We start from the raw sequence: 13,655 nt of genomic DNA, 5'->3' as shown, positions 1-13,655 counted from the left end.
TCATAACGCAGGATCGGCCTTATTGTTCTTGCAAACAAACCTACATTTAATCTTAGAAAACATCACGTTTTCATGGTATCACAGTTTACGGTATTACACAATTATTATTATTATTATTATCATTATCATTATAAAAAGCAATGACTTAATGGAATGAAAACAGATTTTTGTTGTATCTATATATCATAATTTCACAAAATATAAGGTTCTGACTGACTGAAACTTGATGTACATTTTAAATAACTATATATTTTTAAGCACATATATAGTAGAATTTAATTGAGCAGATGAGGGACTAGATTTTTAAGGATAGTTTTAAATGTGATTAAAGTAACAGTTACCTGGTCACCAAACAGTCTCAATTGAAGTCATCATCAATCAACTCACCAGGAGAGCCAATTATGAAGTTTCAGGGGTCAAGAGGTCTGAGGCCAGCGGGCAGTTGTACACTTTGCCTTTTCTAATTTATTTTTATTTTTTACTTCACGTCTGAATGTCACACCTAGTTTATTGTATATATCACTGTATGTTCATCATACCATATACACCCCAGTCGCATCAGTGAGAATGACAACGCATCAGTGATTTGAACGGCGCAGAAGGGGGATCGGACTAAACAGTGTCTGGCAACCCACACTCGGCTGTCACGTGACCGAGCTCATAACGCAGGGTGCATCTGGAAGTTGTCGCCATCATATCTGGCTAAATGTGAACCTAGCGCTCAAGTCAGTCAGCTGCTGTGTTCGAGGATTTAAAGTCACTGACATCATTAACCTCTGTGTGTCTCTGCTGTCGAGCTTCTCCTGAGCTGCTGTGATGCTGTTCACCAGTAAACGCGTCCGGGACTCTTGAAATATTGTGTCGTTCACTCACATTAGCTAGCAGTGGCTAGTTTTTCAGCGCAGCCCACATTAGCAGAGTCTTGAGAAGTATCAAGGGGCGGTGGGCTGCTACGGCTCTCGCTAGCTAGCGGCGGAGCAGCTAGTTAGCTAGCTGGCAGTTTAAATAAACCGAGAGACAGTCGACGCTACTGTGAATAAAGACACGCCCGTGAACGATAGCACAAGCTAACCGGTCATTTCCAGCTGCAGTCTCCAGTTTTTAAGTTGGTAACGGACTGTAGCCAAGGAGCTAGCGGCTTCACGGAGCTAGCTGGTGAAGCGAGAAGATTTATAGCTAATAAAGCTAGCCAAACAAGCTGGGATTGGTCTGCGACGGAGGGAGGCTGTTAAACTGGAGCTGGCATCGTCACATTTCCTGTCTTTAACACGTATGTCCAACCATACATGCTACTTCTGCTCATGTGTAATACGATTTAATCTGGCCTTTGTTGTTAGGTGCTAAATCAGCTAACTTCTTTTGCAAAGTCTCTATACTGCAGCTATGTTAACAAACGATATCTATCAAGTTCATACCATTCAAGCTAGCTTTCAAATGTGACGCAATTGCATTTTATTTTGTGTTTCACCTCAAGCCGGTGTTATTGACAGTGATGTTGATGTTGTGTCTGTGTCTCACAGCAGGCTGTTGGGCCTGACAACTAGGAATATGTCTGAGGGAGAGAGCAAACAGGCCCCTGACACTGTCCAGGATGGAAAGTCTGAATCCATGGCAGCTGCCACAGGTCAAGGAGTGTCATCTGTGTCTCCTCCTGTGTCCATGGTGACCCAGCCTCCAGCTACTGCTGCCACAGAGGATGAGGAGGAGGAGAGCGAGGATGAGTCAGAGATACTGGAGGAGAGTCCGTGTGGACGCTGGCAGAAACGCAGAGAAGAGGTGGGGGATGTGTCAGCAGAGGAGCGGAGTTCACCTCTAACTAAAGTAAACAACGCTTGATGCATTGTTTTGGTTTCTGCCTGCAGGTAAATCAGCGAAATGTCCCTGGGATCGATAATGCCTACTTGGCCATGGACACTGAGGAAGGAGTGGAGGTGGTGTGGAATGAGGTCATGTTCTCAGAGAGGAAGAATTTCAAACTACAGGAGGTGGGTGCAGTTACTTGTGTCTCAAGCAGTTATGAATGAAACTAATTGTTCAGCAAGAGGACAACGTTTGTGCTTGCATGGAATAAAATGCCCCGATGAGGTTGTAAAGATTTAGTGTTTTGTGTTGGGTGATCTTACTAACAATGTAGAAGCGCTAAGCTCCTTAGGCGACTTGTTGCAAAGTACACGCTGTACCTGAGTAGTTGGAGAGACTGTTTCTGAAATTTGGAGGGGTAAGCTGACCAGAAGAACTGGTATTTAAAGCTCTCAAGTGCTTACACGTTTTGGCATTTAGCTTGATTTTTTTGCATCTTTCTAAAGTGATTTCTATTTAGTCTTTCAAATGTGTTTAAGGTATAGAGGGGTAATGCATTTTTTTATGAAGCATGAAGGATGGACAGACTTAATTTTTGGTATTTTTCAGTTTGTCTTCTCTCCAGCGCCTTGTTTTTAACGTGCTTGGATGTGTGCGCATTTATACTATTTGTATGAATTTTGGAGGGTCACAGCATGATGAAACAAGCTGTTCTGTAGTCTAATGTTATGGTTATGGCACTAAAACAAAGTTTACTTTGTCCCTCTTTGTCCTCATGAGCTGTCTCCTAGCTGCTTTAATACACACAGAAATAAAGAAACTCTAGTTTTCTCAGACTGTTGAAGCTTTAAATATTTTTAATGGATCCACATTCAGAGCTGTGGGATTCACAAGACAGTCTGTTGGACTTGCTGGTTTAGAGATGACTAGACCTTTCAAAATTATTAAGGTGTTTAAGACACAGTGAACACTTGTAGGCTGAATTGTATTGAAACGTATTTGCAATTAAAAAGTAAATCCAACTTGAATTTGACAACAAAGTGAAATATTTACATTCTGAGTTCAGGTAAAAATGTGTGATATTATGTATTAATGTTTAATCTCTTTCATTGTTTCCACAGGAAAAGGTCAAAGCAGTTTTTGACAATTTGATCCAGCTGGAGCATTTGAACATTGTGAAGTTCCACAAGTACTGGGCTGATGTCAAAGAGAACAGAGCGAGGGTAGGAGATCATCTCAGAAGTCCCCCTCTTTATTAAATCATCAGAATCAGAATGCCTTTGTTGTCATTGTAAGCTCAGCGTACAATGAAAGTGCAACTCTGTCTGTTGCAACAACAAAATCACAGGATATAGAAGAAATAATATAAAAAGTGCTGAGTCATAAGGTTTTTATGGGAATCTGTTTACATGTCTTTTCTGTCTGCAGGTCATTTTCATCACAGAGTACATGTCATCAGGAAGTCTCAAGCAGTTTTTGAAAAAGACAAAGAAAAATCACAAGACCATGAATGAAAAGGTGTGACAGCTCCACTGTAATTGATCAGAATGTAAAGAAAACACATTTTTATAATTTTAGGTTCTATTTTTGATAACCTCTTTTTGGTTTGACAGGCCTGGAAGCGCTGGTGCATACAAATACTGTCTGCTCTCAGGTCAGTGTAACAAAAATTGAATTGAAGTGTTAAAGAATACATTGTGGTGTGGGCCAATATATGTATAACAACTTCAAACAATCAGCTGTCTTACGAAGGTCTGCTTCTTGAAAGTGGCTTTTTAAATGTTTTAATTCACCAACAAACAAAGTGGGATGTTATTTATTTGTCTTTACCTTTGTTGACTTCTCTGCAGCTACCTGCACTCCTGTGAACCTCCCATCATCCATGGCAACCTGACCTGTGACACCATCTTCATCCAGCACAATGGCCTCATCAAGATTGGCTCAGGTACACCCCTTTTAAACCCACCACCACCCACTAACATCTGGCTTTTTTCTTCAATTTGAATGGGCACACTCGGCAGTCACTCCCACGTCAAATGCAGTTGTCACAGGTGTTTATCACACATTTTTGCCAATATGATATGTGGTGAAGTTAAGGATGCTGGCTTGTGTTTTTGTCCATCTGTTTCTTCTGTCTCTTGGACGTTGTTCAGTCCGCTGAGTTTGAAAGGGAGACTGAAAAGTATGATATTTAAAAAGTACAGCATGGTTGGTACTGCGTATGTGCGACTCTCAGCAGAGAGGAGAAAGAAGTGAGATGTCTTGTTTATAAGCACCTTCTGTCATCAGCTCTGAAAATTTTGAAAGAAGACTTAAAGAAATGACATCTTCTGAAGGTTGTCTGATGAAGTATATGATCTGCTACTTTCTACTGTTCGCAAAAGTGGTAAAAATGTTGTAAGGTAATTTCAAGTGGGAGAGTTGGTTCAGAAAATTAGATCAGGACAGTCCCACTTCAGCCTAACTTATATGTGTCTTATATTAATGTTTTAGTTATTATCAAGGCTTTTCTCTCACTATTTCAGTTGCACCAGACACGATCAATAACCATGTGAAAACCTGTCGGGAAGAGCAGAAGAGCCTTCACTTCTTTGCCCCAGAATACGGAGGTAAGAGCCATCTCATTTGTCTCAGATGCCGTTGTGATGTGCTGAAGTGTTTCTGTGATATTGATCAGCTTATTTCTCTTTCAGCTGTTGCCAGTGTCACCACAGCCGTGGATATCTATTCCTTTGGAATGTGCGCCTTAGAGGTGAGGGGAGACCTTGTTCTGCTCTGAGCTGTTGGTTGCATACCGACGGGAGTAATTACTCTTCTTTTGTTTATGGGAAATATGCAGGTTTGGTTGTGGACTTGTGGTCCACATATCAGTGCATTCCTAAAGGAAAAGTCAACATAGCTTTAGACATGTTTTGTGTTGTTTTTTGCTTTAAACGTTTTGGTGTTGGATTGCTTATCACATTTCAGATATAGAAATCAGGATGTTGGTTATCTCTCCATATTTTGCAGGAAAAAGGAAATGTGAAAATAAAGTTTCTAATATTTCAGTCTTCTGTGTAAAGGTCAGGATTAGGATTGCAGTGATGACCTAAGTCTTCAGAATGTGTTGTGTAACAGGAAAGTGGCTACTGATGGATTGTGTTTGCCTTATGAATCACATCTGATCAACACCCTTCTTAACCTTGTTAGCATCCAAGATGGCCCCGTGAACGGCCGCCTCGGTACTTCGCTCTCTTGTACCTTTTGTGTCTTTGTTAATTTGTTCAGTTCTCTGTGACCCCTCTCTGGTCACATTCCAGAGAGGAACTTTTAAACATCGAACGGTCCTCTGCTTGAACTTCTTCACCGGTTGTCATTGAACTGGACATTTTTATTGAGCTTCTTGTCAGAAGTGCACTAGCTTTCTATGGGATTTGCTGGAGAACTGGGGAGTGAACAGGAGCGTTCATCGAGTTGAGGCAGCGGGGATTACGCACTAAGCTCCCCTCAGTACACCTGGTGAATGTCGGATCCCTGGCAAATAAGAGGGATGAACTGTTGCTTCTTTTCAACCCAATAAACTCAGACTTTTGCAGACCCGCCGCCCTACGTTTCAATGAAACTTGGCTCAGTGAACACATCCTGGACAGCTCCCTACAGCTGCCGGGATTCCAGCTTTCCTGAGCGGACTGCATCATGGAGCTCTCAGGGAAGATGTAACCTGCTTCTATATTAACAAAGGTTGGTGTACAGGTGTCACAGTGTTGAAGTCGTGCAGCTCTCATTTAGAGACTCATAAAAGTAAAAGTTTATGTTCTCAGAGGGAGTTAGCCTCATTTGTTCTGGTTGGTGTATACATCCCACCTCCAGCCATCAACTGGCTAACTAGATAATAGATGTGGAGAAAAAACACCCAGACTCCCTGCTCATCATTTTTGGGGATTTTATCAGAGCAAATCTCACCCACGGAACTACCAAAGTATAGACAGCAATATCACACCAGTAACAGGAACACATTGGACCATTGCTATCTCTCTGGTCCCCGTGCAGCTTCAGAACTCTCTGATAACCGTCTGCTCCATCTCATTCTGACCTACAGGCAAAAAATAAAAACTTCTAAGCCTGTATTGAGGAAATGGACCAATGAGTCAAAGCTGGAGTTACAGGCCTGAACTCACGGACACTGTGACATCTTACATCAGTTTTTGTGAGGACATGTGTGTGAAGACCAAGCACTTCTGCACATACAACAACAATAAGCCCTGGTTCATACCTAAACTCAGGCAGCTGTGTCAGGCCAAGGAAGAGGCTTACAGAACTGGGGACTTTGGACTGGACCCTGAGTGCAGGACAGCGGAGTACTGGGGAGGAGGGACAGTTGTGCTTCGACAAGCGTGAGTGCGCCCTAAGAAACAGCTTCTTAGCAAACGACACTCGGAGAGGCCTATAGGACATTGCCAACTAAAGGAGACCATCCCCCACCATATGGTAAACCCACGACTGTCGGATGAGCTGAACACCTTCTACCCCAGGTTTTAAAGGAACTCTTTTTCACCCCTCTCCCACTTACCTGCTTGCCCTCTGGTGTGGTCACAACCACCCGAAGCTGAACCTGCTCAGGACCACGGAGATGACAGTGGACTTCAGGAGAATCTATACGCCAAAACGACCAGACACAGAGATGGTTTCTTCCCCCAGGCTGTCACTCTGATAAACACACAGTCACGTGTGTCCAAAAAAAACACTATCCAATAAATACTGCCACAGTTTTAATGTAAATACTGTTTTTAAATGTAAATAATGTGGACAATTCTGTACTCCTTTAAATTGCAAAAAAATTCTTATACATATTAGTCTTAATGTTCCAATTATTTCTTTTTTTTTTTTTTTTTTTTTTTTTTTAAACTATTCCTCGTACATTCTGAGCATATTTTACCGAAATCAAATCCTTGTCTGTGTACCCATACCTGGCCAATGAAATTGATTCTGATTCTTTGTCTGATCACTTCCTCAGATGGCTGTGTTGGAAATCCAGAGTAATGGAGATTCATCTTATGTGTCCCAAGAAGCCATAAACAGTGCCATTCAGTCCCTCGAGGACACATTGCAACGGGTGAGAGAGGGAGAGGCAAGCAGTTAAAGCTAGAATGCCTGTTTGGAAGAGAAATCAATAACCTTAACTTTTTCTTTCTTTCCCCATTGTTTTTTTTTTCCCAGGAGTTTATCCAGAAGTGTCTGGAGGTGGACCCCAGTAAGCGACCCACAGCGAAGGAGCTGTTGTTTCACCAGGCCTTGTTTGAGGTGCCCTTACTCAAGCTGCTGGCTGCACACTGCATTGTCGGCCACCAGCGTAAGTCTAAATGAATACTCACACTTGTTGTCAGTATCAATACGCGCAGTCAGTATCTTAAGTTTAAAGGTGTAGCGGTAAATATTAGAGGTGTGAAATATTCCTTGTGTTTAAGATGTGGTGACATTGATCAACTTTTGCAGCCAATGTTAATTGTTGATTTTCGGGTCTCGACTGGCCAGTAAAGCTGTAATGGTAACTTGCAGCGTTGCTCTGTTGCATTGAATTGTGGGTGAAGATTAAGCTAACTTGGCATATGTTCAGAGATACAACAGAGGTAGATATCAGCAGCTAGTGATTTTAAAAAGGTATTTTTAAAGCAGACATTTGGCCACATTTTAGATTTCATGAACTTGCTAAGAAGCACCATCTGTGTGTAAAATCGGTGTGTAAAATCAGCTTCACAACAATTTCACACTAACCACGTGAGCCGGTTTCATCTGAAGTTAACGTCTGTGACAATAAGAATACAGTGGTCCCAGCTAATCAGCCAGGAATTGAGCAAAGGGTGTCAAACTTTACCTTGTGATGCCAATGAAGATTCTCATCCTATAAAATAACAAACAAAACATTGTTCTTTGAAAAGGAAATAAGTAATAAGTTCACTTAAAAACATATAATACCATCAAAATACTGCAGAATTTCTAACTCAATTACAGAAAGTGTAATGTAATTTTAAAGTTTTTGTTTAAGCCTGCTATGTTGTCATATTCATGCACACTGGGCATGCATTTGCCATCCAAGATTAAGAAGAGTTAAGAGCGAAACCCAAACTGACGCCAAGACAGTAAGCAGAGGTAAACGGAAGGTTACAAAGGTGGCTCGGTAATAAGTGTGAAGCAAGAGGAGGATATTTTGAGTAGCCTTGTTGAAACCGAAGTTGATTGGTGATACCTTTGAATGTACTTTCTTTAAAAGGTCAAATTGGCCATTTTTCATATGCCAAAGATAATGACCTGATGACTTTTATTTGCATATAATTCAAAAAACAAACAAACAAACATGAAGTCCCAAAGCGAAACAATCCCAATAAAACATGGTCAAGTTCTCTGATTCGATTGGCGTCTTTTCTGTTTACTTGTAGATATGATTCCAGAAAATGCTTTAGAAGAGATGACGAAGAACATGGACCCTAATTTGGTGATTGTCGAGACCAAGAACGGAGTTCAGATGAAGTAAGTGTATCACAAACCTACATAACTGATGTAAAGTGATACTTGGATGTAAAACCTCTTGAAGGAGGGAAGTCTGTAACATGTTATTTTTTGGTTCCTCATAGTATTCTGATTTTATTTTCTGCTCCTGGATGTTACGTTACACTTTTTTTTTTTCTTTGCCTGAACTTACCTTCTCAATGGAAATTAAATAAAAAGTTGCTCAGGTTGCTTTTTAACTGAGTTGAAGATGTAGTCACGGTCTTGTCCTGAGTATTCAGCACAACTAACAGTCTTCCTTTTGCTTCAGACTCTCTCAGTTTCCTGCCCTTGAGCTGGACAAGTTTCTGGAAGATGTAAGGTAAGACAAGTATGCTTCAGCTGGAAGCAAGCAAATATAATTTTAATTTGCTTGTAGTTTGAATATTCTACTGTTTTAATGCCTGGACCTGCTGGTGAAGTAACACAACGATAGCTCATCATCTACTGAAACTGAAGCCAAAAATTGAAACTTGTTCTGTAAAACGAGAAGTAGGTCATGGTATGTGCATAATATACATGCATGGTTGTTCTTAAAATTGTCCTCCAGTATTGAGGGCACGACTGCACAGGGGGAAATCATCTGAAGTTGTTCTGAGGTTGTGCTTTTTCCTTTGATGTTCCAGGAATGGGATCTATCCTCTGACTGCGTTTGGGATGCCATGTCCACAACAACCTCAGCAGGAGACAGTTAAGTCGCCCATAGTGCCCCCTTCAGTGAAAACCCCGACTCCTGAACCTGCAGAGCTGGAGACCAGGAAGGTAAGAACTGACATGTAGGACAGCAGCAAAGGGAGATCTGTGTCTAATACTGTTAACAAATAAACAAATAAACCACCATTATATTAATTATCCAAGATGTGGTAGGGAACAGCTGGAGAATATAAAGTAGTGGATGATATTTGAAATATTGGATCTACATTTTCAGTTTCCCATAGTTTGCGTGAAAACAAGTTGTAGTGCAGTTGACCTGCAGGATAAAACGCACTGTATGCAGGTGGTTCTTTAGGCGATAAATTATTTGCTAATTACTTTATTTGCATGTGTCACTTCATCCTTTCCTGGTCTTAGTTTGCATGTTGACGTGTCCCTCTGGTGCTTCTCAGGTCCTTCAGATGCAGTGCAATATTGAGCCTGTTGACGAGGGCACCAAACATCATGTAAGTAATATATTTCTTCCTCTTAAGTATTGTCATGTCATGTGTCAAAGTGCTTTATGTGAACTTGCAAAGTCAGTTCCTTCTTTTCAACCTCTGCTCCAAATGTACTGTTGTAGGCTTTTTAAAAAGTAAATGTGTTGTTGGTCTGATCCTTGTTGTATCGCTTTTGTTTCACATGCTTTTATTATGAAGTCGTTTTTATTTTTCATTTGTGTGCTGTTTTGATCTTGTTGTTTTAAGCACTGTGTAGCTATGTTTGAAAGTGCTGCACATATGCAGTTTATTATTATAATGTGCTGCTAGACTTATGAAATGACTTGTTTTATTCTGCTTTCAGCTGACCCTGCTGTTGAAACTTGAGGACAAGTTGAACAGGCACTTAAGCTGTGATTTATTACCAAGTATGTATCTTTATTTTATTTGAAGATACTGGAATGGTTGTTACATGTATTTTTTTTATTGTATTCGGTGTATTTCTCAGGGACTGTGCATGGTAATGAACTGATCATGGAGATAGTGATAGCTTTCACTCAAACAGAGGCTCTTCTGGGGTATTGAGGAGCTGCAGGAGTTTGTTCATGATCTAACTGTAACCTGTACTAAACTTTCCCCTCTGCTCGACCACTCACACACTACGCACTGGCCTGTTTCTTAAAGGAGCAGTGCTGCTTTTATAACCCCTGTTAGAGGATGACATATGACTCCCAGGTTCTGCTATACTCGCATGTCATTATTCCATATAAGCAACAGTTAATAAAGCCCAAAATTAAGTTACTTGTCCAAAAATATGTGGTGATTAGTGTGGCTCATCATACATTGCCAGGAAAGAACTCATTTGTTTTGCAGCTACTCTGCAGCTGTTTCTGATGATTTCTTTTTTGCCGTTACGATGAACACAAACTTCCTCCTGCTGTGTGTTGAAATGATCTTATTTAGGGCTGAATGACATGCAAAGAAAAGACAAATAATTGCAATGTTGATTTGAGTCACGGTCTTAATACCACATCACCCCTAAGCTTACGGATTTAATTTATGTGCATGCTGGTAGAACATCCAGATCACACAATATGGGAAGCTGTTACTGCAATCCGTACAACGAATGGTGCTTGAGTAACAACTAAGTACTTTAAAGGCACATCATTTGGTAGTTGTTAGTACTGAAATGATGCAAGTGCTGCAAGTATTTTGACTGCCTTTGTATTTTTGCTCAGATGAGAGCGTGCAGGAGCTGGCTGTGGAGCTCGTTCAGCTGGGATTCATCAGTGAGGTACGTGGAGTTAATCATCATGACCCCGCTGACCTGAACACTTTTCCATCGGCACTTTTGATAGCAGCGAATCAAACCAAGCCGCGGCGGTTTGCATTTCCATTACCCTTGCAGACCCCCGTCTCTACCCCCAAGACTCAACTCGTGTCTGTGCAGTCTGTGCTGAAAGAGAGAGGCGTTTTTATTGTACTTCATCTCCAGTTTTCCTGTGTGTACTTTCAGATATCTGCCATATTGAACTGTTTCATGGTGTCTTCTTTCAGTTTCCAGCATTCCCTGATAGTGCTGCTTCATGTTAGCTTTGAAATAACAAATTAATGGAGGCCTTTTATTTTAAAGAATGTTTAGGAAATTAAATGTGTGTGCCACCAAATTAATGGACATCCGTTAGTGGTTTTTTTTTCTGCGGTAGGAAAAGGGTTTACAACAGCTCCTTTGATCAACACGTAAGAGAAGCACGTCTTCATTTTAAGACACACCTTCAAGCAGGGAGCATTTTTTAATGGAAATGCTCTTCGCTGCCATGCTGGGCTGATGTGCTGAGTCAAACCAAGTAGAGCCAAACCAGCAGATGTAATTGAAAATGCCAGTAGCTTGAGGATAAAACAGCCCCAAAGAAAACATTTAATCGTGCTTTTTCTCCATTTCAGGGCGATCAGCCACGACTTGCATCTGTTCTTGAAGAGGCCTTCTCAAAGTTCTACAGCCGGAATGGATCTCTCAATCCGGTGACTGTTTCCTCGTAGCAGGGGACTCGCTTGGCCTTCTCTCAGCACCTCCTCTTCCTCTACGACAGGACTAGCTTTTTGCTTCATCTCTGAGTTGCAGGAAAGCTTTGCGAGGACGGAGGAGGAAGCCTTGGTCTGGTTGCAGATCCTGCAGCCTGTTCTTGTATCTTCTGATGGGAAAAGCTACCACTAAGTGGTCATCGCTTTCTATCTTTTTTTTGTTTGTTCTCCCACCCAATACAGCCATCTGCTTCTCTTTTAAAAGAGGAAATCCTAGTCGCAACTTAAAGGAAAATACAAATGTTTTCACTTTTTGGCTTATTTAAGATCAAGCCACATAAAACTGGATAACAGCAGTATCTTCCTTAAGTCAGTATTAAAACTGTATTTTAAATATTTTTACTTAAAATTGTTAAATAGTCGTCTGTATGAAAAAAACTTTGTCCCGCATACTGAAGTGTATGTATTATGGTGTTGTAAGGTTAAGTCTGGTCCTTTTTATTCTCTCGAGCAGCGAGCGAGGCATCTTCCTACCTTGTATCAGTTTTTCGAAGACTCTCCAACGCATCAAGCAACCGATGCAACGTCACTTTTACTTCAAAATTCTGTAGTTGTAAAACGTAGTCATGAAACATGCAGCTGCAACACAATCTAAAGAGCTGCAGCTAAAATATCAAAAAGCAAACTATTTATTTGTGTATCTTAAGTGTGTACTGTGATTCACTTGCAGCACTAAGGTTGGCGGTTGTTTGAATGTTTGCTTTTAGTTGCTTTCTTTACATCAAGCTGTTATTTTTTTATGGAAAAAAAGGGGGGTGCCATCTCTTAACTGTGGTCCAATTACTTCTGTTGTACAAGTAGCCCATTGCAGCACTTATTGATTAGGGCGAGGTCAATGAAAAGTCATTTTTAGAGGGCATTTTATGCTGGAGAGATTGTTGAGTTTAACGTTGAATAAAATGATCTGACGGGTGTTGTCAACAGGTTTGGTGAATGCATATATGCTTTTCTGTGTCTAAATGGAAACTGATGCATGCATTGCGCCTGCTTCTGGAGTTTGTTTAAGACGATGGTGAAAGATTCAAGTTTTGGCAGCTGAGAAGTCTCAGCATTACAATTTTGCGGCAACTCTGAACCATTTAATGGGCTTATATAACCTGCCCTCCCATCTATATTCAGTCATTGGCTCAGACCACCCTTATATGTAAATGTTTGGGGATCTCTCTGCTAGTTTGCACTGCTGTACACTTTTATATTCTGTTTGAAATGTCCTGTAGCCTCTGGCTCCTTCACAACAGCAGGGGGGACTTAGATGATTTGGAAATGACGTCATTTAAAACTTGGTCTTGTCTGATCTTTGCTGTGACTACCTTCTGACAGGGTCTGGAGATACTGCAAGATACAAGTGGGACTGCCTGGCATGCTTGTAACCATCTTGTACACTGTATGCTGGACACTGTGCTCTGTTTCTGCAACACATTTACCTTCTTTTTTCACTTCCTGAAATAAAAATTTACACTATCAGCACTTCAGGTCTTTGTTTGGTGTGTCATATTGTGTTTGTCACCCGTTCATGACTGCTGTATGAGGGTTTTTTTTCCCCCAGCAAAACACAAAACCGTACAATAAGATTTGGACTGAAATATTTACTTTACTACAGCATTCCTACTTGTGGTCTGAATGCAGCCATTTAACAACCTAAGATTAACTTATTCTGATATCATCTTGTTAGTAGGTTAATTATGTCATGACTTTCTCTTGCAATAGGAATATTGATACACTGTCGCCAAATAACCGTGTCCCAGTAAAAATGTTTTAACTTGAGCAAAAGGAAATGAGAGTAAAAAGGACTTCCACAGGCTATGTCCTTGGCCCACTTGACTTTAGACTGACCCTAATAAATGCTTGGAGCAGGTTTTCACATGTATGCAGATGATGCTCAAATATCTGTGTCTGTTGGAACAATTTCCTCAGTTAATACTTGGTTCCTTGCTTACAGTAAAGTGACAGCTAATCTGACAAGGAAACACCTTTTTTCAGTTGCACTGGGTTCATGAACAAAAAATGTTCCAACCCAGGATTTTCTGATGTAGGAAATGTTGTTTGAAAGCCCTTATACTAAAGACGTGTAGTTTTATCTTCAATATCTGCAATATGTAAGAAGTTTCATTAAAAATG

The 13,655-nt window shown here is 40.8% G+C and overlaps 1 protein-coding gene across 3 annotated transcripts; it reads left to right on the top strand.

Moving 5' to 3' along the window:
* Positions 1–637: 637 nt before the first annotated feature.
* On the top strand, positions 638–13,009 carry nrbp1 (nuclear receptor binding protein 1). 3 transcript variants are annotated; one of them, XM_030405636.1, is made up of 18 exons: positions 638–1,270; positions 1,524–1,776; positions 1,863–1,985; positions 2,922–3,023; positions 3,229–3,318; positions 3,414–3,454; positions 3,651–3,745; positions 4,326–4,409; positions 4,494–4,552; positions 6,794–6,892; positions 6,997–7,129; positions 8,214–8,304; positions 8,594–8,644; positions 8,949–9,084; positions 9,429–9,482; positions 9,820–9,883; positions 10,694–10,749; positions 11,400–11,495. In XM_030405636.1, exons 2-18 carry the CDS (start codon positions 1,549–1,551, stop codon positions 11,493–11,495), a joined length of 1,602 nt encoding a protein of 533 aa, XP_030261496.1. In that variant the 5' UTR covers positions 638–1,270; positions 1,524–1,548. The 3 variants fall into 3 exon arrangements, with proteins under 3 accessions (XP_030261496.1, XP_030261494.1, XP_030261495.1); XM_030405634.1 differs by having other exon boundaries at positions 1,521–1,776; XM_030405635.1 differs by lacking the exon at positions 638–1,270 and having other exon boundaries at positions 1,549–1,776; positions 11,400–13,009.
* Positions 13,010–13,655: the final 646 nt, after the last annotated feature.

Source organism: Sparus aurata, chromosome 22 (assembly GCF_900880675.1).
Source record: "Sparus aurata chromosome 22, fSpaAur1.1, whole genome shotgun sequence".
In the NCBI taxonomy this organism is placed as follows: domain Eukaryota; kingdom Metazoa; phylum Chordata; class Actinopteri; order Spariformes; family Sparidae; genus Sparus; species Sparus aurata.
The sequence above is the reverse complement of the archived record's forward strand: the minus strand, read 5'-3'. Positions and strand labels throughout refer to the sequence as shown.